This window comes from Panthera leo, chromosome F3, assembly GCF_018350215.1.
Source record: "Panthera leo isolate Ple1 chromosome F3, P.leo_Ple1_pat1.1, whole genome shotgun sequence".
Taxonomy (NCBI): Eukaryota; Metazoa; Chordata; class Mammalia; order Carnivora; family Felidae; genus Panthera; species Panthera leo.
Window position 1 is genome coordinate 66,494,203 of NC_056696.1, and position 27,006 is coordinate 66,521,208.

Consider the following 27,006-nt stretch of genomic DNA (forward strand, 5'->3'; position numbering starts at 1 on the left):
GCGTGCCCTGGAGGGTGTGGCTGCATCGGGAGCAGTATGGATTAGAAATACGGAAGAAGACAACGTTTTCAATGATACCAGGACAAGCGGTTTGAATCTTAGCAACATCCCGTTCCGGAAGGCTGAAAAAATCTTCGCCCGAGAACCCCGCGTGGCTGCAGAAATGGCCCTACTATCCTAAGGATCATTGAGAAGCATGGTGTCACAGTAAGATGTGACAGCGTTTGAGAGCCAGACTGTGGAATGGGCCCTCCTGAGTTTGACTCCCAGCTGTCGCTACTGGAAAGTGGCCATGCTGATCTTGGTCAATTGCTTGCCTTCTCTGGGGCCTCAGTTTCCCCAGTCATGTAACTGGGATAGTGTGCACTTCAGAAGCTTGCTCAGGGCACCAAATAACTCTGTGAGCATAAAGCCCTTACAGCCATGTCCAAGGCACCAGCAGACAGAAGTTGAGTGTAACAGTCATCAGCATCAGGAGGAGGAGTTTCTTTGCATCTAGAGGGACCATCTGCATTGTCTCAGCGCCTATAGGAAAGAAGACAGCGGCCAGACACCGACAAGCCCTTCTACTTCCTTTTTTTGCTAATTGTATACAACTTACTTTGAAAAGCCGTTTCCATTCCCTGCACACAGACTCCAGCGGGTGGCCAAAGGGACGTCTCTTCTCGGATAGCTGACCCAGGTCCTCATGCTGCTGTGGTCACTGCTGGTCATCTTTGGTGAGTCCCATAATGTGCATCAAGACTGAGGTGGCAGCTGACGGGGTCTCCAGCCCCTGGACGCCCTAAGGGTTTATCAGAGCCCGGGGATCAGTGGAAATGCTCAGGTCTCTGCTTGCAGCTTAGATAGCAGAGTCCGAGGGGAAAGTCAGACGGTAACGCATCCTCGCCCTTAGTGTTCAAGGCTTATGATCTTAGATAATTAGTAATTAGGGATATGTTCTCATGAATCCAGTTTTCATAATTTCAACATTTACTACTCCTCCCTGAGAACTACTCACACACATCTCTCCAAGACTGGGTTCAGAGACGCGTGGACACTCTTTGCTGAGGCCCCTCCGTTAGCCGTCTGCTACCAGGGAAACAAGAGTCCTTTCTCCACATTCAGGAGGCACTAACATTTGTTAATGAGTAAAAGGACTCTCACATAAAACGTGGCCAGGGAAAGGGAATCTGCTCAAGGTGGGTTTGGCTTTCAAAACTGTGCTGCTCTCCGCCTGTCGGTAAGCAAGGTTATGGCCGGTCCAGCCCTCCTGGGTCTTATTAAGAAGGCAAGATGCCCTTCGGCATAAATGGTCAGGAAGCTTTGAAAAATGACAGGTTTGTTACTTCCAGGGCCGGGCAGTTCCACGGCACCCCGGGACCGCACAGCGAGGTGGAGGGGAGAGACAGAGCCTGGGTCCGGGGTTCTGCTCGTCCTGGGGTGGAGGCTCACTCTTTGTTGGAGAATTAAAACAAATGAGTGGGAATTTGAAGCATGAGAAGACAATAAACCAAGTGGCCCACATGGTCAGTTACAGAAATCAACCGAGCCCCCAAGAACAGAAGAGCCTCAGAGTGGAGGGAGGGGACCGGCTCTTGGCCTGCAGCTTGTGGCCGTCACTGTCTTTGAAATGGGTGCCTTAGCATCAAAGCTTAAGTCAGGCACAAGGTCAGGCTTTACACAACAGAAAACCCCCGCCTTTCAGGGCTCACACTACTCACTCTGACTGGGCGTGTTTCCCTATGGACTCTTGGTGACTCGGGATGCCGTGTCATGGTGTAGTCGACACACCGGGTGTGGAGGTGGTCGACGGGGACGGGGGAAGGACGAGGAAAAGGAGAGAGTGGCTGGATACCCAGCGTCCATCCCTGGGACGTGCCTCGGGTGGTCCCTTCGGTCCAGGGATGGGTTTGCACCTGCCTTGTGGATGTGACATGAGCGGGGGGGGGGGGGGCCAGTTGAGGTTGGGGGGGTGGGATTGTTGGTGATAATGGAGTACAGGACAGAAAAGGGAGTGATGGGAACTTTGGGGGCACTCTAGCCGAGTGATAATAGATTTCTAAATTGTGGGGGCAAACGCTCGGGGCTAACCTCAGGTTTCTGATGTCCCCACAGCTCCAGTCGATGGAAAATCAGGTGAGTCACCTCTGGCCTGTTGTTCTCGGGGTCCGGGTGCCACGAGGTCCTGCAGAGTAGGACAAGGAGAGGCCTCAGAGACGTTCCGGTGTCACTGTTCCCCTGGGACAGCCTGCCCCGTGGCTGCTCTGCTTGGCCGGGTGAGGAGGGTGTGCCCGGCCTGCCCAGGCCCGCGTGCGCCGTGTGGCCACAGCCCGCAGGGAGGGAGGCGTGTGGAAATGTGCAGGCTGGACACGGGCCCATGTGGGAGGATGGTTCTCCAGGCCCTGGGACCCCGGCTCCTCCACAAGGTCCGGCTGAAGGTCCTCACAGCTCTGGCTAAGAGCTTCTGCGTGGTCGGACGGTCCTGTGCCATCATGCTTCTCCGGCCAGGGCCACCACCGGTGGAAGGGGCTCTCGGGGCCCCAAGGAACCGTCCTGGGATGACAGACTCTCGTCTGTCTTCCCCCGACAGCATTCTCCCCGGGGAATTCTTCCCGTTTCTGGATGAAGTCTGTACCCGTGGTTTAAGAATCAGCTTGATTATAAGTCCCACAGCCGAGTCCCCGGGGGATCCGGCCCCTGTCACTGCAGGAAGGCAAACATCTCCAATTAATCTAATAGTTTCCACAACCCACCTCGTCTGCCCTTCTAACTCCACGTCTTATAACCCAGATTGTCCCCCAGTGCCCAACAGGTAAATCTGGTTCTCCGCATGGACAGCCAGTCACACGTCGTCCAAATTTCATCCAACTCCTGTGAAAGGGCTCGGGTTCTGGTTCCGTGTTTCAGGAGACGCTTCGTCTCTTACGTGACCGAATTCTGCCTCCTTCCACTGCACCTCCAGATTCTGCCAGTCCTGCTACAGTTGAACAGCGTTAGAAGATTTGTGTTGAGATATAGCTTAGTTTCTCACCTGGAGGTGGGAATCCTCAACTACAACCCTAAAATATAATGCAAATGCCCCAGACGCTGAACGCGGTCTGGTACGGAGAAACGGCCCCAGGGGACGCTTATTTTTGGCAATGACTTTTTTTCTCGTGAAAGTCAGTCACCTAAGAGCTGACCCTTGGATTAAAGGTCAGCTCCACCTTGTTACTCATTGAAGGGATGGGGAAACTTTCTGGAAAATGCTCAAGGGGGCAATTTCTGAGGATTGAGACGCTGGATCCCATTCCAATAGCCAGTTGACTCCCCCGTGATCTGGGCTCCCTGGCGGTTTCCTCCGGCAAGGCGAGAAGACAGGGCAGAATGTGAATTCAGAGCACAGTGCGGGGGGGCCCTTAAAGGCTGGATAAAAGCAGAGGGGGCAGGAAAGCAAAGTGTCCCCTGAGGACAATGGTCCCCCGGGTGACATCACCCATAGACAGAGCCGGGCAGGAGAAGCACCAGCAGGACGCTCCCGCATCCACGTAGAAAAAGAAGTTTACGCTGAGACCTCTGCAATGGGCTGAATGTTTGAGTCCCCACCCCCCAAATCGCATGTTGAAACCCTAATCCCCAGCGGATGGTATGTGGGGGTGGGGCCCTTGGGAGGTCATGAGGTCATGGAGGCGGGGTCCTGGTGATGGGATCAGTGCCTTCAGAAAAAGAGGCCGGCCGGAGAGCTGCGCGTGCAAACACACAAGAAGTCAGCAGTCTACAGCCTGGAAGAGGGACCCCACCAGAACCCAGCTGCGCCGGCACCTTGGTCCTGGACTTTTAGGCTCCCGAACCGGGAGAAAGAAATGTCTGTCATCGAGAAGACACCCAACGCGTAGTATTTTGCTACAGCAGCCCAAGCTGACTCAGAGACCCCCTCAGGACAAACATAGGAGGCGGCCCCGAGTAATTAAGGCGCGAGTTGGAACCTCCATCCTGCTGAAAGGGGAAGGGGCCACACGGACACCCTCTCGCTGCCCAACAGCAAAGAGACAGGTCAACATCTGCGTCCCCCTCACCCCTTCTCTTGCAGACTGGCTGACCCTCGTGGCTCCCTCTGCCGTCTTTGAAGGAGACAGAATAGATCTGACATGCCAGAAGAAAAACGACAGGTGGAAAGTCAAGAGGGTGTCATATTACAAGGACGGAGAAGAGTTACAGTTTTCAAGCAAACTCTCCAACTGTTCTATCCAAAGAGCAGTTTTGAGTGACAGTGGCACTTATCACTGTGCTGTTTCTCCTGTTTGGTCTATCTTTCCTTTCCAAAAGGAAAAAACCTCAAGAAGTGTAAGGATTGAAGTTCAAGGTACAGTCTTCCCTCCTGCGGGACAGGGGCTGGACGGGAGGGTAGCAGACAGAGCAGGGCAGGTCCTGGGAGGGGCACCTGACCCCCCACCCCCACCCCCGCACGCCGACCAGAGGGGAACCCGAGTCTTGTAGTCCGACAGCAGGAAGGGAGACCATGTGTTGGGTGACACGGCTGGTCTGAATGTCTTGTTTGCTGGGGTGGCTTTTCAGCAGGAACCTTGGACCTCACTGTGACCCTTCTTTCCAGAGCTATTTCCGCGCCCTGTGCTCACAGTCAGCCCCTTCCGGGCCATCGAGGGGAACCCAGTGACGCTGACCTGTGAGACCAAGCTTTCTCCACAGAGGTCAGATGCCCAGCTCCGATTTTGCTTCTTTAGAGATGGCAGAGCCCTGGGGTCCGGCTGGAGCAGCTCCCCAGAGCTCAGGGTCCCTGCCATGTGGAGTGGAGACTCAGGGTCCTACTGGTGCGAGGCAGAGACAGTGACTCCCAGCGTCAGAAAACAGAGCCTCCAGTCGCAGATTCACGTGCGGAGTAAGTGGCAGTGGGTCTGAGCACCGGGGGACAGGGGTCCTTCAGCCCCTCTCCGGACGCCTAGTCTTTCGGGAGCTTGTGCAGCTCCTGTCCCTCTGGAAAGTGGGAACTGAGCTAGAAAATGGGCATTTCGTAAAAATGACAAATGGACAAAGCCCCCGTTGAAAAACGGAATCCAATGGAGCAAATGCAAAGACTGAATTGGCTTTATCAAGCCATTCGTGAGTCAGCTGGACCCCGGCCGGCCTGTGGAGAGATGCTCAGAGATGCGCGAAGCGGAAGGTTTTTATAGGCAGGAGGTGGGGCCAGGGAGTGATGAGAAAATTTAAAAAGCATCGTTTCAGGTCCGGGACATCTTTGTGGGGAGGAAACTGCAGGGGTTTTTTTGGTTTTCGGTTTTCGTTTTATCATGCAGATGACCTCGTGTGGATCCAGGAATTTCAGACTGACTTTTAGAAGGTCACATTGCCAGGGCACCTGGGGGCCTCGGCGGGTTAAGCGTCTGACTCTTGATTTCGGCTCAGGTCATGATCTCACGGTCTTGTGAGTTCGAGCCCCCCATGGGCTCTGCACTGATGGTGTGGAGCCTGCTTGGGATTCTCCCTCTTTCTCTGCCCCTCCCCTCGCTTGCACTCTCTCTGTCTCTCTCAAAATACAGAAACTTAAAAAAAAAAACATTAGAAAGTCACATCCCTAGGATTGGCTGAAACCATAATTAAGTCTCAGTTGGCCGTCAGTGAAGGACAAATACTCCATTTGGGGCTTTTCTTCTTCTCTTTTAAACACTCCTTATAATCTTTCTCTTCTTTATTAAAGTAATGTCCATCAGTCATGCCTTCAATGATCCCTGGGTGCCTTTGCATTTAGCAGTGGGCTGGGCACATGCTCCACAGTGGCTCTGTCTACAGCCCCACATGCTGGCTTTCAACCCAAGCTGGTTTATTAGAAGGCACCACGGTGCTCCAGTGAAGGCGGCTAAGCGAAGCATCAGAGAAAGCAGAAATCAGAGTGAACTAAGCAGTCGGAGGAGGGGTGGTGATTCGTGTTGAGCCTTGAAATTGGGAATAACGAAGGAATGGTCACAGATATTGTTAGTGGGAGCAGCGTCTCTTCCAAGGTAGGACTGATGCTACCGGGACCCCCTCACTCTGTGCTCAAGGCATTGGTCTGGACAGCGACTCCTCCCCCCCACCCCAGAAATGCTTCCTGTCTCGTGGAGCAGATGACACGTTCTTTAGTGACGCCCTGAAATTAGGTGGGATTGGGGTTGGGTCATGCAGTGTCTTATCCACATTCTTCAAGGGCACTCGCTGCGGATCCCCCACCTTTCTGTACTTACAGTGGATTACGGGGGCAACGCCCGTGCACCCACTTCTTGCGCCACCTGGTCCCAGAGTCCTCCGCGGTCAGGTTCTCACCTGCCATCTTCTGTCCGTCTAGGAGTGCCTGTCTCTAACGTAAGCTTAGAGATGCGGGTCCCCAGGGGCCAGGTGATCGAAGGAAGGAACCTGGTCCTGCTCTGCTCTGTGACCGAAGGCACAGGAAACATCACATTTTCCTGGCACAGAGAGGCCACAGGAACCAGCGTGGGGAAGAAGACCCAGCGTTCCCTGTCGGGGGAGCTGGAGGTCCCAGCCGTGCAGGAGCGCGATGCTGGCCGTTATTACTGCAGAGCGGACAACGGCCATGGCCCCATCCAGAGCAAGGTGCTGAGTATCCTTGTGAGAAGTGAGTTGCGCTCTGATTCAGCCCAGACAGAAACCCCAGAGCCAAGGCCACAGTCCTGGGGGTCCCGAGGAAGGGGCTGGAGGGTCCAGGGGTCGGTGCTATGCAACACCAACAGCAATGGAAGGATGGGTTACCCTTGCAAGTTAAACTGTGGATGTCTTTCTTTTCCTAGAAGGGAATTACAAAGGGGGCTGGACTGGCATTAGAAAAACACACGCTGAGAATTACACATGACCGTGTCTCCAGATAATTCCCCAGAATTGATTTTCTCCCAAATTCTTAAAGACGTTGTTGAGGGTCGGAGAGGCCAGGCCCGTTGCTGAGGTCCTAGTCTGGGGGTCTGTGTCCGCCACGTCCTCACAAACCCTGTCCACGGCTCCCTGTCTCCCTCAGTCCCAGCGTCCCGCCCAATCCTATCCATCACAGCACCCAGGGCCCAGGCCGTGGAGGGGGACGTGGTAGAGCTTCGCTGCGAGGTCCAGAGGGGCTCTCCCCCCATCCTGTACCGGTTTTATCACGAGGACGTCCCCCTGGGGAACAGCTCAGCCCCCTCTGGAGGAGGAGCGTCCTTCAACCTGTCTCTGACCGCAGAACATTCTGGAAACTACTCCTGCGAGGCCGACAATGGTCTCGGGGCCCAGCGCAGCGAGGTGGTGCCACTCAGCCTCTCAGGTGGGTTGATGGTCCCTGGATACAGGAGCATTATGACCAGTGGCTCTGCCCCATCCATCTTCATTGGTACCATATTGGGGTTTCGGAAGGTAGGTGGAGGTCTAGGTGGTGGGAGGTTGGAGAAGGTGGTCTCGGTGCCTGGCCGCCTCTTTTTCTCCACACTAACCTGGAAAGTGCACGTTACACTTAGATAACGTTGCGTGACCACCATTCCTGCATAGTATTGATGGGGATTCCAGCCTTTACCCTCTGAGGCTGACGCGCTGGTCTCTTCCCTCAGGGACCCGCAGCTACAGAGAAGAATATGTCACAGACAGAGCTCTCGGGCTGCTGGGTGTCCCTGCTTGTGTTGGTGCTGCTCTGCTGTTTTACTGCAGGTTCCACAAGACATCCGGTTGGTCATCTACCGTTTGTTTTCATTGTCCTTTATTGCTGTGAACTTTTCCATTACTGATAGAGATTGGACAGGAAAGGAGAATTGAGAAATTAAGAAATTAGGAAGGAAAGAGAGAGAGAGAGAAAGGAAAAGAAAAAAAGAAAGGAAGGGAGGAAGGGAGGGAGAGAGGAAGGGAGGGAGAGAGGAAGGGAGGGAGGGAGGAAAGGAAGAAGGAGGAAGGAAGGAAGGAAGGAGGGAAGGAAGCTCCCCAAATCTCATCAATTCTTTTTACGCGTCACAGTTTTACATGGTGGCTTCTGCTTCAGAAGCAAGTGTGGTAGTGAGTCTGCAATGTCTTTTTCCAACTAATTTCAGACCACAGTGTCACGCATGTCCACCACAATCTCATCAGGTCCCGTACCTAACACTTGCCCAGATGCAAGGGGAGAGGGCACAGTCTCCACTCCAAAGACAGCTCTAAATGTTAAAGAACTCGCAGCCATGTTTTTTAGATTTCCACACGAATCACCACGATGCCAGTCCCTGCCTTCCTCCCACCAGACTTCCGGAAGCAAGTGCCATGGGGGGCCAGCAGTTCCAGACCTAGGCCTCTCTCCTGGAGCATCTCCCCTCTCCAACCTGGCCTGGGAGGCTCTTCCCTGTCCTGTCCCCTCTTCAACACCAGTGCATAGACTTCCGCCAGGATTTTGTCCAATATCTCCAGTTCTCAGAAAAAAGGCCAGTTCCATTTCCTCCACCATCCCTAGAAGCACGAGACCCCACCTTCCATAACCAACACTCCCATAAAGCCGCTGCCGTGTTAGCACGACCGTGCATTATCTTTGTAACGTTATTTTTAAGACCAAGAATTTAGGAAACTCCTCGAAGGGGTAGCTCATACTGATCCCTACCAGCATACTGCTAGCCAAAACACGTTGCCAATGACCAACTATTGCATCTGTTACGTATGACGAGCTTACACATATTATGTGTAATTATAAAAAAATCATTTGGAAGTATGCATCATGGTCCAGGTTTAACAGTCTTGGGGAAGTTGAGTGGGCCGAGGTGCTCACATCCAGTAGAGGGCAGAGCTAAGATCCAGTGTCCACACTGGCCTGGTCAGAAAGCCTCAAGCCTGCACATAGAGACTCTTGACCTGAACAATTCTCCTCTTGCAAGTTTCCCCAGCTCCAGCGGTGTCATTTTTTTCTTTAAAATTTTAAAAAATATTTATTTTATTTTTGAGAGAGAGAGAGAGGGAGACACAGAATCTGAAGCAGGCTCCAGGCTCTGAGCTGTCAACACAGAGCTCAAGGTGGGGCTTGAACCCACGAGCTGTGATATCATGACCTGAGCTGAAGTCAGACGCTTCATCGAGTGAGCCACCCAGGCATCCTGAGGTGTCATTTATTAATCTGTAAGATACAGGACAAGCATAGACGACAACAGAGTCGCAAGATAAACTTTTTAAGCTCCTACAAAATGTTCCTTAGACCTATCAACTACCACCGAGTGAGAGAAATTTTGGAAAGTCATCAGTCATTCCTTTTCCAGATGGTGAAAATGTAGCTCAGTTTTTTCAAGTTCAGCGGAAGTTATATTTTTAAACAGACCATCTAAGACTAAGGAATTGTGATATTGTTTTTTCTTTCGCTATGGTTTTTAACTGATAAACATATGTCTATGAAGAGGGAGGTTGTTTTTCTAAAATAATTTCTAATTCATCCACTGTTGAATTCTCCCACTCTTTCAAGTTATACACCAATATACTATTGTTTTTTTTAATATAGAAACAATCTACAAAGAAATAAAACATTTACTTTCTCTTTTCCAATTTTTAAGCAATTTATTTTTCACATCTAATTATATGCCCAAGGGCCTCTGAAATGTTATGTTACGTGAATGCGCTTGTCTAGCCCTTGTTTTTGAGGGAAATTTTTCTAGTTATTTCTCTGCTATATACTATATTCAAATACTCCTTCTAGAGAAGTTCCAGTTTTCTTACTTTATCAAGACTACTTCTCAGAAACAACTTTTAATTTTTGCTAATACCTTGTTAGTGCCTGTGAAGATAATAATATAATCTTTCTCTTTCATCTATTAAATCAATTAATTAAATTATACCAGAATACTTAATGTTGACTCATCTTTGCATTCCTGATAAAAACCCCAATTTTGATGGTGCATTTTTAAGAAAAACTAGCATTCTTTTGAAGTTTTCTTCCTTGATGGTAATGTGTGACATTTGCCAGCTTTGTCGTTATCATGATCTTTTCCAGGTTTTGTACTCCATGTTATTCTATTTTTGCAAAAGGAAGCTCAACGTTGTCCTACTTTTTATATGTTTTGTATGTTCTAGAATAGTTTACATAGCAGTCTAATTATCTGTTTTTTTAAAGAGTCTACGTGCTCCCCTATGGAACCTTCGCCTGGTGGGGCTTTGGGGGAGCAGGTCTTCTGGAACTTTCTCTGTTTCTGCTCTTGTAACCAATCTTGTGAGAGACGCTGCTAATGTTCACCCAGCCCTCCTTTACTTCCGGGCATGTGGACAGTCTGTGTTTCCCTGTCTCCTTGAAGTTCCATGTGGCCAGAGACAGGTCCGCAGAAGCAGTACATGTTGTTTCCTGTCAGAAGTATTTATGAGTGAGGCGCTGATGCCCCTTCTCCTTCCCGTGTGCCGGTGACCAGGCACACACATGCTGAGCGGACAGTGTCTCCGGCTGGTGTGGCCTCTGGCAGCCTCAGTCCCTGAGTGACTGTGGTGACAGACACTCCCCCACCAGCAGACTTCTGACAGGTCTGCAGCACAAATGGGAAATTTGCAAACGCAAATCCCCCACAAGTCGAGCCTCGCTTGTTAATGCAGCAGAACACACCCCATCCTGACGCCACATTCTGTTCACGTTTCCTTTATCTTCTGGGGACTTTTCCTAGAAAAGTACCTGTTTTATCCAGGCTTCCAAATTTCCTTCCTTGGAACTGAATGAAGTCCTGTGCTTCCCTGTGATTCTTCTCGCTTCCCATCCTCCGTTCTTTCTCGTTCACGTTCTTGAATGGCACAGCATATCCATCCTCTGGATTGAAAAGTGAAGCTCCTAGAATCATTTATTTCATCTACCAGTTTGCTTTCAAAATCTGAAATTTCTGCTTTTGTTAGTTGCAGCATTTTTCCCGTTGGTCCTATTCTCTAGAACAAATCAGATATTTAATGTATTTGCTTTCCTCTGTCTTATATATTTATCCATGCACTCAGCACCTTAAGACTTAATTCCCTTAAATGTACAAGTTATAGACACATCTAGGTTTCTTCATGGTTTTGTTGTGAATTATCTGCTCCACTAAGATCTAAGATTGTTGATATCATACTCACTTTATAGACTATTTTTGAAGTTTTCTTTGGAAGCCAAGATTTCATCGACTTTTGTTAATATTCAAAAGTGCTTAAGAAGTCCATTTTAAATCCATTTTTAAAATAATGTATTCAGTAAGGAGTTGCTAGGATCACACACCCTGATTTCATACTGTTTGAAGATATGTGTGCCTTGCCTTATGGTTGAGTGACTGTTTGGCTTGGTAGAAAATCCTGAGGTCATTCTTCCTTTCCTTGAAGAAAATAAATTAGTTCCTCATTCTCTTTGGAGAATACACTTAGGTTAGCCTTCCAACACTGTCTCCTGAAATCCTGATAAAGTTGGAGCGCTGGCTGTATTACCAGGCGAGGTTTTTCATGTTTGCTGAGCTGCACTTAAACCAGAAGGGCTCTGGGTGGGATTACAAATGTTTGATGGGAGGCACAGTGGGCATACCCCCAAGTGCAATGCAACCCTTGAGACTAACTGTGTCCCTTGTAGTGGTCCCTGCTCCCATCCATGTGGACCTGTCCCCTCAGCTCTTAGGTGAAGGACCAGGAAAGAGTTTCTTGACACTGTAAAGACTCCCTCTGGTGACACAGCCCATACTTCCATGCTGAGACGCCATGTTTCTTGTTCTACATCTCCCCGAAAAGCTAAACGGTGCAAAGGAGGGCCCATTGGGTCCTATGAATGTCAACATCAAGCCTTACCCCAAGACCACTGCTTTAGACTTGGAGTTGCTAATATCAGAACATCTAAAAAGTGAGAACCCTCAAAGTCCAAATAAGGAAAGCAGTAAAGTCACCAGCAGTTAACATATATTTTTGCAACAATCAAAACAGCAATAAAAAAATCCAGAAACAGTGATCCATGCCCGTGGGGTTTGCCGTCTGAAGTGGTATGTCAAATCAGTGGGGAAAAAAGAATGGATTGTCCAACCGACCACGTCGGAGGGAACAAGTAGTTATCAGGACACAATATAACTGGATCCCTACTCTGTGTCCTACATCCTGCCGGTAACAACATGTGATTAAGTTGGGTGAGAGTTTTAAGAGCTAAAGCCTCCTCCTCTAAAATGAATGTTCCTTCATCTGATTTTCAGGAAGACACTCTGTCACTAATGCACTCAGGTGAGAACTTTTCCTATTGAAACTGGGAACTCCAGAGACCTTCCTCATTCACAATTTTAAATACTTTCTGCTCCTTCTGCTTGCGCAAATTACACAGTATCTCTCTGTGACACTCACCCGTGTCTATTCACTACATTTCTGCTATCAGGATGCTGTCTCAGGCCACAATTCTAGGTGTTATCTTCATAGGATTCGGTATTTCTTGTTTAATTTTTTTATTTTGAGAGAGTGAGCATGAATAGGGGAGGGGCAGAGGGGGGGTAGAGAGAGAGAGAGAGAGAGAAACAGAATCTCAAGCATACTCCAAGCTCAACGTGGAGCCCAACACAACCCTGGGATCATGACCTGAACCAAAACTAAGAGTTAGACACTCAACCAACTGAGCCACCCAGGCACACCAGGATTCGATATTTCTAAGTGAATTTCGTAATTCACATAACCAAGATTATTTATGGAGTACTTACAATGTGTGAGCAAGTTTTTGTTAGATATTTAAAGGTGTGAAAGTATGCATAAAATGAGATTTATTTCCGCAGGGGACATATTGTGTCATGGAGAATATAAGATGTGTACAATAAACAAAAGAGAGAGAGAGAAACTGATAAGAAAGACACAGATGAAGTTCTAAGGAGAGTTTATAGGAAAAAAAAAATTAAAGCAGGGGCAATATCATTATCTTACTTATAACTTTTGAAAAAGCTAAAGACGAGGAATAGAATATTTTTGCCAGATCAGAGTGGCCATCTTATTAAAGAAGTACATTGTGGGGGTGCCTGGTTGGCTTAGTCGTTAGGAAAGGACATTGTGATTATGTGGCCTGTCTCCGCCTGCCCCCCTGAAGTGACGCCTGAAAGACCACCCCTGAGAGTCTAGACAAAGGGCCACCAAATCACCAGAGCCAAGTGCTGTATCTTCCTGGCTTCTCCCCAGTCTCTCCCCAGCCTGCCTCCTCTCTGTTCTTGCTCTTTCCCTGGAAACTGTCATGTAGTGAGTTTCCTTTCTCTTAGAGATGTTCCCAGTGCAAATTCTCAGGCGTCCACCCCCTCCAACCCATCCCCAGCCATCGAGGACCTGCAGCCAGATTATGTCAATGGTGAGTCTCCCCACTAGAAGGGGCTCCAGAGCTGCGGCTGGGAGGGAAGAAAGCAGGTGGAGAAAACCATGGGGTGGTCTGGACGCCCTGCCTCCAAGAGGCCCAGTCTCAATAAAGAAGCGACCCTCAGAATCATGCTGGGGTTGGGAGGACAGTCACGGAGCAGGGGACTGGGAAGGCACATATGAAGTTTGAACCCTTGTCCACGGACACCTGTGAACCATTGTCTTCTCCCTGCAGTGGACCCTGGAGATGGGGATGTGGTTTATTCCTTTGTCTGTAGCATCCAGCTACCAGAAGACTCAGGTGAGAAACTCCAGAGTGGTTCTTGTCAGATGCATCTTCCCAAGAAAGTGGGACCGGATGTGCAGTGGAGGCTTTAATACAATCTTTGCCCTTGATGTGAAATCTGCAGACCCAAGAGGGAGCAAGAGATATTTGCAGGAAGGTTCTTGTGGAGAAGCTGAATTAAAACACACACACACACACGCACACACACACACACACACACACACACACACACACAAACAGATGGTCAGTTGAGAATAGACAATTAGGGAGGATCTGGGATACAAAAATCAAGTCAGGTAAGAGTGAGAATATCTTTTATTTTTTTATTTTCTTTTTTTAAAGTTGAGCATAATATGACCATTATCCATTTCAACAAGTCAAATTTCATTATTAATACTAACGAAAGTACTCAACTACTCAAATTTCAATCTTTCTTTGGGGACTTTACATACTTATTTATATCTTTATTTTTTAATTTATATCCAAATTAGTCAGCATATAGTGTGATACTGATTTCAGGAGTAGATTCCAGATTCCTCCCTTATACATAACACCCAGTTCTCATCCCAACAAGTGTCCTCCTTAACGCCCCTTGCCCATTTAGCCCATCCCCCCAGCCACAACCCTTCCAGCAACCCTCAGTTTGTTCTCTGTATTTAAGAGTCTCATGTTTTGTTCCCCTTCCTGCTTTTATATTATTTTACTTCTCTTTCCTTATGTTCATCTGTTCTGTATCTTAAATTCCACACATGAGTGAAGTCCTATGATAGTTGTCTTTCTCTGACTGCTAATTTCGCTTAGCATAATACCCTCTAGCTCCATCCACGTGGTTGAAGAGTGAGGATCCCTGAAGTATGGTAGCTAAAGCCCAGGGGGAATTGTCCCAGCTGAAGAGGGTCATTGCAGAGCCTCTTTTAAAGGACCTGCCATGTGGAGGTGACATGGAAGGTGTTACTGAACAAATCATCCTAATCTAGAGAATGTGCGTTGCCACGGGCAGCCTTGCAAGGATCGAGACAGTGGTTCTTTAGCTGTTCAGAGCCATGTCCTTCAGGCTGCAGCCACAGTGCCCTTGAAGCTGCAGTCTTCAAACATGGGCTTTGTGCTCCCAGCTACTTCTGTAGGAGCCAGTGGCCACCAGCAGCACAGCCGGTTTCCCTGCAGGTGTTGATGGGTGACCAAGGGCAGGGAGGAGATTCAGTCCCACACTGCCCACCTGCAGTGAAGGGAGAAAGAAGCAGCCACCATGCCCTCAAGCTGGTGTGACTCAGGATCTCCCCACCCCCCTTATCTGGGTCTTCTGGTTCCTTCTCTATGGAGCATGAACCACTGTGGTTGTTATCTGAAGAACATAGAGAGATGACGGGAAAGTGAGCCCTCACAGAATATTGTCAATAATCCACAGAAGTTGCATCAAAGAGAAGAAGGATTTTGTTCAGCAAGGGTTGGTGGAGGGCTTAGAGCATGGGTGGTCTTAGAAGGACTTCAGAGGGGACAACATTAAGGCATGGAGTTTACATCAGAGCGGAAGAAGCTGGAAACCTACACGTTAAGAACAGCCATCCTGTGCTCTGGTGCATCAAGTCTGGGAATGAGGTCTAAGTGGAAACCCAAGAGCTCAGTAATATTTTTTCCTCCACAGAAAACACCAGAAGGACAATTTTGGAGAACAAGGTAAGCTCGACTCCTGGAAGGTTCCCCATCTTGTCTCCCTCCACCGTGTTCCTTCTCTTCCTTCACCTGTGCATCTCTCCTAGGACCCCCACGTCATCTACTCTGGCGTGAAGGAGATGTAACACTTGGAGGAATGCGGGGCAGATCACCAACAAAGATGGAACAGCACTAAAGGCTACATAAAACCTTATAAAGACGCCCAACCCTCATGACCTCTCACAGACAGAATGTGCTCCAGGGGATGAGCAGGCTGCCATTTTTGTTATCATGTTCTTTCCCAATGTCTCCTTCTGTTCATTCAACATTGGTTGAAGTGTTATTGTACCCCAGATACCGTGCAGTGAGATTATCTCTGTTACCTGCTCTTAAGGTTCAATGTTCGAAGAGTTGAGAAAGAGAAATGAACAAGAGAGACGAGCTTTTGCCTACACCTACTCTGAGATGATGTGAACAGAATCCATTTCTGGGCTTTGCTTTCTCTTCCAAACTGGGACCTCATTGTCCTTTGTCTCCACAGACCTCTCAAGTTTTAAATGAATCCTCTCTTGCTTTTGTGAGAATGTAGGGTTGAGTTTGTGGGAGGGAACAGCATCTTGAATGAGCTTGCTTTATTTGTCCATTCTTGAATGTTTGGTTTGTACTCTGATTCACATTGATGTAGAAGCAACAAGGGTATTTACCTCTGTTTGAAATGGTCAGTGGCCGTTACATTCATTGTAACGTAATCAATTCACATTGATGTAAAAACAACAAGGGTATTTACATCTGTTTGAAATGGACATTGGCCATTACATTCATTGGCACCCTCATATAAGGGGTAAGAAGACCACAGCCCTTGGGACCCTTTGCCTGGGGCAGTGTCCCAACCCCATCCCCCACTAATCACATGGTCTTGAACCAACCACTTAACCTCCCTGTGCCTCCATTTCTTCACCTTTAAATGGGCAAAACCTACAGGTTATTATGAGGATTAAATGTTCATAAATCACCTGGAACAGTGTCTGGCATTGTTAGCACTAAAGAAGTATTCCTTAAATAAAATATGCATAACGATCACTTAGCCTCAAGCCCGGTACAAAGAAAGTTCAAAACGTTGAGATGAGAATCTCTAACAAAATAACTATCAAATACAACCAGAATCTTTACTGAAATACCTCCTCGGTTAGCATCTCTTATAATCCACTCCCTGAAAAAGGTAGGTCACCAACGGGAAGGACATAATTGACTGCAGGCTTGGGTTTGATCATTAATCTACACAGAGATAATTTGGAATATTTCATAAGCCACACACATCAAATTTGAAGCGTATCAGACAAAAATAAATAACTAAGAATGGTTACAATGATTATTTCAATTTTATGCTGAGACAACGATGCAATCTTGGCAAGACCACCAAACTACTGAGCTCTGAGCATCAGGGACTGAGAATTAGCATGATCCCAACAATCTAATTGTGACAGGGTGAGGGTAATCTCAGTCTGACCGTTAACCCTGGTACCATTTTAGCAGTGATGAACCTCTCCTCGCTGTTCTTTACACCCAACTATCCCTGGAGGGTATACACAGCCTCGTGATTAATAGTAACTCTGGTGTGAAAACTTCTAGGGAACATACCAAGACTATATATAGGGACCTAGGTAATTTGATGTATCTCTGCTCAGCCTCCCACTAAGCCACTCTAAGTCACATTTATTCATTACAAGTTATTTATCTAGCTATTTCTGGCTTGCGAGAACCAGTGGGAAATTCTAGGCAGTCAGGTCAGGAATCCCTCCATGTTACCAGGGTCTGTTCCAATGGCTAAGTAGCCAGTGGCCACGCTGATCCATAGACGGGGACTGCCTGAGTAAGAGCTGACACTTAACGCTCCTCTGGTCCACACACTTCACACACATGCCTACGACCTGTTCTGCAACCTGAGGGGCTGACACTTGGAGCTGAGGGGAGCCACCAAAACCTATGGATTTTAATACATAAGGTAATAGATCTTCATTGTAGAAAAACTGGGAATACAGACAATGAAAAAGATAACCATTAAACTCACTCCTACTTCCATCACTCAGACAATTTTACTAGGGTTTCAAGATCCATCAGCCAGAATGTCTTCTATGGATGTGCTCTCATATACCTAAATAGGTGATTTTACTGATTTAGTTTTAAATGTTTATTTATTTTTGAGAGAGAACGTAAGAGCATGTGAATGGGGGGGGGGGCGGGAAGAGACGGGGAGAGGGGAGACACAGGATCCTAAGCGGGCTTTGCACTGTTAGCACAGAGCCTGAACCGTGAGATCTTGACCTGAGCCAAAGCCAGATGCTTAACTGACTGACCCGCCCAGACGCCCCCATAAATATGTGATTTTAAAGGAATCATTACTGTCATCGGTTTTTAGTCAAAAAAATTCTGTGATGTTTTCATACTAATAAATGATCAAAGATCTTTGTGGCATTGCTTTGTACGTGTGGATACATGGTAATTTGTTCTGTAAATTACTCGTTTGGGGTAATGACAGTCACTCACTGTGATAGACACTATTGCAGTGAATATCCTTGTTTCTAAGTCAACACTTTGGATAGTGTTACAGTTGAGAGAGATCAAAACCTAAGGCTCTATTCAGAGTCAGACCATAACCTGGCAGAATTTTTCCCGAGAGATCCCAGTGGTCGTGCAAAGGGCCCATCAGCGTCCCGGGCACTGCATCACAGAGCACAAGGGAAGCAACCTCGCAGAAAAGAGTAATCTTCGTCGCCCTTGCCTTCTAGGTGAGGAAGCCAGGATCAAACCCAGAGGGCCCTGGCTCACAGACCTCTTCTGTTTCACTAGCGTTTGGGTTTTGTTTCTTTTCCATTAAAAACTTTCCATTTGTGGACAAGATGGCTTCAGGCTCTTCTCTCTAATCCTCACCTTGGAAATACATAAACGGGCGGAAAGTAGGTGCCTAACAAAAGCTTACAGTAACGATCATAAATACACACTGCTGAGACAGGAAGAGGCAGATTGGAGGGCGGAGTGCTCTCTGGGTGAGACTTCTGCCCCCCAACACTGCGGTGAAGCGTTGACTCTAACACCCAACGGGTAGCCTTTCATGCATTTTTTTAATTCTTTTTTCTTAGTGACTTACAGGGTCTATTTTCAAACTACTATAAATACTTTATGAATAGTATCTGGCAGTTTCCTAACCAATTGAGTATGTTCTGTTACATAATAAGCTCCCTCACGTCTTTCAGCAAGGAAAAAAACCCACCAAATTTGAATAAAGACATCACCCAGTGAATCAGGACACAATTAAAGTTTGCTTTAAATCTTTTCTTGGGGGGAGGGGACACTACACTCCTTCTGTTCAATTAAGAGAACCAGTTTTACAGTCTTCAGATGTTCTTTTTATTTCATTTTTTTTTTACTCTTATGTTACACTTGGATTCCTAGGAAGCGGGTTCCCCGCAGCTCAGGCTTCTTTCCACGGGTTCTCACGAAGCGTGCTTCCCTGGAAAGAGCAGGCTGGCGGCTCCGTGGAACCCAAGTACCTTTCTCTTTGGCCTCCTGGTCTCCCTGGCCTTTTTCCCTCATGCACTTCAGGAAGCTGGCCCGGCTCTTTGAGGGCTTAATCCACTCAATACGCACGTTAATTCTCTTGGCGAGAAGCTTGCCCTTGACTGGTGTGTTTACAACCATTCGGACAGCATGCTGGGTGACACAGCAGACTCTTCCAGATTGGCCATGGGAACCTTTGTGGGGTGCTGCTGTTGGGGCATTTCCGTCATGGCCACAGTATCACCTTCCTGATGGACTCGCCCGTGGGCGGCCGAAGGGACCACCCCACGTTTTCTAAAAGGCCTGGAGAACATGTCGGGGGGCGCCCTCTCCTCTTTCCCTTGGCGAGTTACTGGAAGACGGCAGTTCTGCTAGAATTTGGTTGCTCCAATAAACAATTGCTGAATAACAGAAAGAAAACAACCAAAAAGAATTTTCAAAATTCTGTTGTGTAAACTCAAGAGTCTGATAGCACGATTGAAGGGTGGGAGGGAGTTGTTTCGAAACATAGAAATGAGTGTTGTCGGTCATCCTTGTAAGTGAGTAAGGGGCAGCAGAAAACGGAAAGAGAGCATGTGACTTTCGGGACAGCCTGCCCCCCAGGCCACGGCCACCACGGACAGGATGGCTGTGCCCCATGTGTGCTGGGCTTGGCAAATCCACCGGGCTGTCTTCAGCAAGGGCTATAAATAAAAAGGCTATTAATGCAATTTGACTTGGAAATGAAGTCTTAGAAAGGACTGAAATTTACCAGCCAAGGCTCAGCCAACCGTGAGACCATCACAGCCAAGGGCAGCGTGGTAGCAGGTGCAGGTGGACCAAACAAACAGAACACAACCACACACTGCCCACCGAGACTATTGGGGAAGATGAGCTCACACGTGCAGGGAAGGTGGCTTCTGATTCGTGCTTCTCCACTCACGCTGGGGCGGCAGGGACAGCTGAACACAGGACAGGACACCAGCCGGAGCATGTGAGCCTGGGCTGCGATGAGAGTCTTCACCTCGCTGGGCTCCGGGGTGCTCGGTGCTGAGTTCGGGGGGCTGGTTGGCTGGCTAACAAACGAATCACGAAGCAGCAAAGTCCCAAGTGACCCAGAGCAACTTTGCTTGGCTTTAAGACTCGTGAAGTCCAGACACAGAAGTGAATAGCAAGGCGGAGTTTGGTGGCTCTATTTACCAGAAGGTGAAGCCGAACAAGCCGTTGGGTCTCCAGGTTAAAGATGCTTCATCTCAGCAGTGTTACCTTTCCGGAGGTACGATGCCCAAAAATTCCAATCTCCCCCCCCACACACACACACAAAGAAGAAAAAGGTCCTTTCAGCTAGCTCTAGAGATCTGGGATAAAGATCAGAATTATAAAGATCAGGACGCAAAAAACTTGGGGGGCTGTCATGCCCTGTGGCATTATGGGGAGGGGGGGATGCCCATGTGAGAATGATGCTAAGGGACTGAGCTGAGATCGAGGTAGCCTTGTAAGGCTGACATCAAAAACCAAAGTCTAGGGTCTGTGAAGCTCCGGCAACCTGGGAAACCACCCTCCCTTTTGAGTGGGGACCTCAAAGACTGCCAGTCTTAGTAAGAGGGAATCGGAAGGAAGCGGGCCCTCCTACCGACGGGTGCCTGGTTTCAGGTCATCTGGTTAAATCCACGCTTGGACGTGGAGTAAGGTGGTCCCATACTGCTAGTGCCTCCAAAAGACCGATTTTTCCCAAAATGGATTTTAGCAGCTAAATATGCTTGGGAAAAAACAAAATCAACTGAGTCTTCAAATCAATTCTAGAAATTATTTTCCAAATGCAATAAGCACACAAAGACAGGCCCACAAGGAAACAAGACACCATGAGTCACACTTGGAAGAAGGAAGGAGACACAGGTCACGCCTGTGGTTGGCTGATCGGGACCGAAGTAGACAGAGGGCCCCAATAGCCAATATTTGGAATGAAGAACATGCCATGATTATATATTCTGGAGTTATTAAAACTTGCAACAAGGGCCACCTGGGTGGCTCAGTCAGTTAAGCATCTGACTCTTGGTTTCAGCTCAGGTCAGGATCTCACAGTTTGTGAGTTCGAGCCCCACGTAGGGTTCTATGCTGACAGTGTGGAGTCTGCTTGGGATTCTTTCTCCCCCATTCTCTCTCTGCCCCTCCCCTGCTCATACTCTCTCTCTCTCTCAAAATAAATAAATACACTTAAAAAATTAACACGAGAAGATAATACACAATCTTAGTAAAAATGAAACTTAGATGAAATGGACAGTTCCCAGAAAATTTTTTTTTTCCAGGAAGAAATATTGAAGACAAAACTGAAAAAGACACCATCTGAGAAAGAACACCTAAGTACTGCCGTAAATTACGAACGAAATTGAACCAGTGGTTTAAAACTCGCGACAAAGGAAACTCCAGGCCCAGGTAGTGTTGCTGACAACCCTACCAAGTGTTTTGAAAGAAATAATAGCAATTGACACAAACCCCTGCCAATATTCGAACCAGGGAATGTGCTCCGTGAGCGACTGTGTGAAGCAGGTGTAGTTTTTATCACATCTGTTGCCCTTTTCTAGAGGAGCTTGTATAGTTTTTTTGCAGGTCTTTAGGGATCTCATTTCTCCTGTGGGGCTGACAGAGCTCTGGGAGTTCCCAGCTGCACTCACGACTGCTTCCCCAAGACCAGCCCGGCTCCTGTGGGTATCCTCGTGGCCACACCGCTGGGCAGGCTGTGCAATTTTCCCAAAGACTCAGGGAAAAAACCACTAATTCAGTAATACCAATGTCATTTGGGCATCCCAGGTGAAAATTCGCTTCTACTTCTATTTTCCATCCCCCAATTCAGCCCAATACACTAAATGGTTTCTGCAGTGAGGGGGTTCTGGGTTTCAGGGTTTCCGCAATGAGATTAAACAGTAACCTAAGATCCTCCAACAGTATAATTACATCGAGATGCCACAGATTTTCCTGTACACTCCTTCCCTTGTCGGCATCCCTAGGAAGAAAGTGAGGTTCAAAGATCGGATCCCCCTGTAAGAAAAATTCCAGACACATTAAATCGAAATACAGTAAAACCTTGGATTGCGAGTAACGCGTTTCGAATACATTTTAACTTGATAAACGAGCGACGTCTTGCAATACGAGTTGTACACGATACCCAAGGTCACACGATCCCAACTGAGCCAATGGGTCCTTGAAATTCGCTTTGATATACAAGTGCTTTGGATGACAAGCATGTTTCCAGAATACATTATGCCCCCGCACCCACGGTTAATGTCTCCAAAGCCCCTAACGCAGACCCACTCACATATGATGAAGGAGGCCAGGTAAATTCTCGTTGGCACTGGTAGGATGCCAGTCGGTTAACCCAGAACGTTTGGACATAAATTCAGTGACGAGAAACCTTCCACCAAAAGGTTAATGTGGGCACCAAACACTTACTATTTTGGGAGCTGGTGGGAACCACTTACTCTGTGCCGTCCCCCTGGCTTTCACTTCCCCTCTGAGTAAGATATGACACTGTGGTTGTGGACCGAGGGGAGGTGTGAGTGACAGCGTCCACACCCTCCACCAAGCAGACGGGCTGCTGCCTGGGAGGGTCTGCACCAGCCTGAGGAGCCCGGGAGGGGTTTTTGCCTTGTGCCGCACACTCAGTCCAGGCGGAACACGCGTCTCAGCGGGTTCTGGAAACTAAACTGCCTCGTGTGTTTCTGAAGCGCATGCCTCGACCGGTCCAGTGAGACTCGATCGTTCCTACGTGTGCACCCCAAGAACCTGAACCTCCTCCCCCTTTTTTAACTTCCTACATTTGTTGGTCACGTCCTCAGAGGCACAGGCAAAGCCCTGCGTGCCCATTTATAATAACTATATGATCTTGACCCTTACCCACTGGTTCTTCAAATACGTTCACCCCTGAGCCTAGGGAATACCGCAGGAATTCAAGAGTGAGCCTCCAATTTGCATCGTGGGCCTTCACGCAGGGTGGAGTTTGGGGAGACTGATGCAGGAGACTTGCTAGGCCTGACATGAGCAATTTGAAGCTAGATTGTTCCTGGTGTTTTGTAGCTCACAAGAAACCTTACAGCTCCAAAATATTCCGGTCACCAGGGCCTTAAAAAGCTTCACAGATTTCTAGTTTGACTGAAGCATGCCGTAGCGCTGAAGCTGTGAGTGCCCTGGAAAGTTACTCAGGCTACCCTGGCCTCTGCGGCGTCACCCCTGAGCCCCCCAAGGCTCCGCTGCCGGGCAGACCCCGTGGTCATCCCTGTGCCTCCTGCCCACAGGTAAAGCCCTGCCTCATTCGCTCCTGCTCAAAGGGATTTCCCCAACTCTCTTCAGGCCCCCGATGAGGCTATTGAACCCTTTCCTTACTGGTGTCCATGGGGTAGTCCTGCCCTGTAGAAGCATCCACTGGTCTATTTCATACAAGCACCACAAGCCGATGTCACGTAGCAAGGTCACAAAGCCATACGCCTCAAGGCTGTGGGCTCAGTAAACTTAGAAGGGAGGTTCAGTATGAGCCTCTTTCTTCTCCAAATGCCCTGCTCTCACTAAATCCCAACGCTGAAAGCCCACCTTGTGACTATGCCGCTCCTTTGTTTTTCTTCCTGTTCTATGTAAGCCTATGCTCCAAATTTTGTGTCTCGGAGAATTTGCTCTCAAAATTTTAGATTCCCTCCAGGGCAGGGGAAAGTCTGTGCCTGCACGGAGACTAGACCTCTAGTCTTGCATCCAAGGCGGAAAGCGTGCAGCTGACTTGGCATGCCTCATTTATTACTCGCCCAGATTTACCAGGTGAATCATTTCACTTCTCCCGGGATGGAGCGAGCCGAGGAGACAGCCACATGCACACACACGGCACGGAACCGGTGCCCCCGACGCAACGCTCACGAAGTTATTCACGCACGTCGGAAGTGATCCTGTCCGGTTACGTCTGCCATAGGTAGCAACTAAAAGTACAAAACTTCTAGTTACATTTGAATTTCAGACACACAAGGACTGCTTTTTTGGTGTGAATTTATCCCAAATATTGTATAGGACACAGTGACAATAAAAATCATGCGTTTTTTGTGTGCAATTCAAATTTACTGGGGACCCTGTATCTGGCAACACTACACTTAATGGCATGCGTCGGGCTAGAGGCTGAGACTATAACATGCACACGATGTGTCCTCGCCTTACGGAGGGGAAGATCGGAAATCCAATATTTTTGGCACCACGTGGCAACAGCATCCAAAAGGCTGCTTTCCGAGCACCTCTTTCCAGGCACAGGAAACGATGGTTGGCAAGAATCAGCATCACCTCCGCCTCTGACCGTGGAATGAATTGTATTCGTTCACGTGTAGAGTAAGTCTGACTCGAACACACTACATCTCAGAGCTACATTCAATCGACTCTTTCTTCTGTTGACAGTTGTGCCAGACAGAGAATTCAAAGCTGAGCCAGCGCCATTTCCCTCCCCAAAGGTGCTCACACTACTGGGGATATGGTCAAAGACACAAGACATTGTGCTGCACCATCCAAGTGCACGCTCTGCAGAGGAAATCGGGGTGTTATTGAAGCACCCATGGTGAACACCCAGCTCAGATTCAGTAGGGAAGACCTCTCAGAAGAGGTGGCATCCATACTCTGTCTGATCAATAGTTTACAATAACCCCACACTACATGACAAATGGAGTGCAGGTTTAATAAATAGTTTAATGTAGTTTAGAGCGATGTAACTGATACCTCATCTCCAGACTATCGCAGGGACCTTTAACTGGGAGTGACTAAGGAAATATCCTTTAAAATTTTTTTAATGTTTCTTCATTTTTGAGAGACAGAGACAGAACAGGAGCCGGCGAGGGGCAGAGAGAGAGGGAGACAGAGAACCTGAAAGAGGCTCCAGGCTCCAAGCTGTCAACACAGAGCCCGACGCAGGGCTCGAACTCACGGACCGTGAGATCATGACCTGAGCCGAAGTCGGAGCCACCCAGGCACCCCAGGCACCCCAGGAAACATCTTAATGTCTGAACTTCTTCAATTGTCAGCCTGCGCTTTGTCGTTCATTGGTCTTCCACTCATTCAGCAACCACTTGTTGACGAATCACCATATGACAGAGCTCTGGACGTGGGCACTGAAAACACAGTGGGATTTGGGATATGAGCAAGATTGTAGCGTGGGGAGCCCTGCACGCTCCTTCTTCCCGCAAACACACCAACTCAGGAATGGCTCACAGACAAATTCCCTTTGTGAGAGAAATCAGAAACTAATGAAAGGCTTCTACGTCCCATGAGAACATGAACTGAGACCCACCAGAGCCAAAAGGGAGATTTGAGTCCAGAGGGACTCTGCCTCTGACACAGCAGCACGAGAGCAGGAAGAGAGTCCCTACAACCCAGCTTCACCCAGGGGAGGTGGGGGTTGGCTCCTGCATTGGAGCCGCTGTTTCCTGCCTTTTGCCAGTCTGGAGCACCAATGGGTCCAGCCACTCAGGGAAGTGTGGGGAGTCTGCAGATGGCACTGGAAGGTGTCAGTGATCCTCCCCCCTGCTCAGCACATAGGAACAAGGCAAAAATCCCGGTTTTCAGCTTCCCCCCAGGGAGTCATAGAGTGCCCCAGAATCACTGATGGGCTGATTGGTAGGGGTTTCCTCCTGCATGGGGCCAGTCTGCGAAGACCTGGGAAGGTGTCTTCTTTGTCTAATGAACAGACACCTACCCAGAGAGTCAAGGAAAATGAAGAGCCAAAGACATGACAAACACAGTAACACTTTAAATTTCCACGGGGCGCCTGGGTGGCTCAGTCGGCTCGGCATCCGACTTTGGCTCGGGCATGATCTCGCGGCTTGTAAGTTCGAGCCCTGCATCTGGCTCTGTGCTGATGGCTCAGAGCCTGGAGCCTGCTTCGGATTCTGTGTCTCCCTCTCTCTCTGCCCCTAACCCACTCTCATTCTGTCTCTGTCTCTCTCAAAAATAAATCAACATTAAAATTTTTTTTTTAATTTTAAGGGGCATCTTGGTGGCTTAGTCGGTTGAGCGTGCAACTTCGGCTCGGGTCATGATCCCGCAGCTTATGAGTTCGAGCCCTGCGTCGGGCTCTGTGCTGACAGCTCGGAGCCTGGCTCCTGCTTCGGATTCTGTGTCTCCCTCTCTCTCTGCCCCACCCCCACTCATGCTCTGTCTCTCTCTGTCTCTCAAAAATAAACATTAAAAGAATTTTTTTAATGTCCAGAAACAAATTCTAATAAAGTAGAATTATAGGATTTACCTGACAGAGAATTAAAAATAACCCCAGAAAGACACTCCCTGAGGTCCAGAGACCCATGCATGCACAAGCAAGAGCTACAACAAAGAGATAGAAACCATATAAAAGAACCACACAGGAATCACAGAACAGAAGAACACAACTGACCTGAAACATTCAGGGAAGCGACTGGACAGCAGACGAGACCCCGTGAAAGAAAGGACCAGACAACCGAAGACAGGTTGACAGAAATACTTCAGTCAGGGGAGCAAAGGAGAAAAGGTGAAAAAGAGTGAAGAAAGGAAAGGGAGAGGCCCAAGAGGCTGAACAATACACTATGAGAGTTTCAGAAGGGGGAAAGGGCCAGAAAGATAAGCAAATAATGGCTGCAGATGCTGCAGGCCTGGGGAGGGAAACGGACAGTGAGAGACGCAGGTGGGGCTGAAACAGGAAATAATCAGGAGGGACCCTTGGACCCTGAGGTTGGGGAGGGCGTCTCTGAGGAGGGTCCGGGCCAGACACAGGGCCTGTGTGTGAGCCCACAGGGGGCGTCCCGCCTGCAGCTTGCAGTTGATCTTGGCAGATTTGGGTAACCGACCATTTAGACCACTTGTGTTTGTTCTTCACGCATTTACATTCCTGCTCTTATATTTTAAATTCACTGATAAAGAGTAAGCCCATGAAACCCTAAGTGCTCTCCCCACCCCCTGGACCCCAGTGAAAGCAGAGGAACCCCAGACCTGTGACCTCGTTGTGAGGCTGCAGGCACATGTAGTTTCCAGGACATGTAAATAACAAATCTTTTCTTTCCCCCACGTTTCCTGATGGTTATTGCCGGAGGCATCTTGCCACAGCAAGAATCATGGGGGCGGGGGAGGGGGTCCAGCCACTGTCACCTGCATGAAACAGCTTCCTGTTTGTGTGCTTGTCCATTCACCCCCTCACCGTGCAGGTCTGGGTGGGACTTAGGGAACCCTCTGAAGAGGGTTATGTTTTTTGTTTCTTGAGTAATCTCTGCACCCAACGTGGAGCTGGAACTCACAACCCTGAGATCAAGAGTCACATACTCTACCGACTGAAGCCAGCA

The 27,006-nt window shown here is 48.5% G+C and overlaps 1 protein-coding gene across 2 annotated transcripts in view; it reads left to right on the forward strand.

The window, feature by feature from the left end:
* The first annotated feature begins 551 nt into the window (after positions 1-551).
* Positions 552-27,006, forward strand: part of LOC122212432 (Fc receptor-like protein 2) — a 43,182-nt gene continuing 16,727 nt past the window's right edge. Inside the window, exons 1-12 of one of the 2 annotated variants that reach the window (XM_042926343.1) lie at positions 552-719; positions 2,098-2,118; positions 4,052-4,324; positions 4,574-4,858; positions 6,299-6,586; positions 6,980-7,258; positions 7,539-7,652; positions 12,093-12,120; positions 13,128-13,213; positions 13,454-13,519; positions 15,147-15,178; positions 15,262-17,266. In XM_042926343.1, the coding sequence (XP_042782277.1) occupies positions 689-719; positions 2,098-2,118; positions 4,052-4,324; positions 4,574-4,858; positions 6,299-6,586; positions 6,980-7,258; positions 7,539-7,652; positions 12,093-12,120; positions 13,128-13,213; positions 13,454-13,519; positions 15,147-15,178; positions 15,262-15,300 (1,542 nt within the window). In that variant the 5' untranslated portion in view covers positions 552-688 and the 3' untranslated portion in view covers positions 15,301-17,266. Of the gene's footprint in view, positions 720-2,097; positions 2,119-4,051; positions 4,325-4,573; positions 4,859-6,298; positions 6,587-6,979; positions 7,259-7,538; positions 7,653-12,092; positions 12,121-13,127; positions 13,214-13,453; positions 13,520-15,146; positions 15,179-15,261; positions 17,267-27,006 lie in introns of those variants that run through there. The other variant, XM_042926344.1, reaches the window with a different exon arrangement.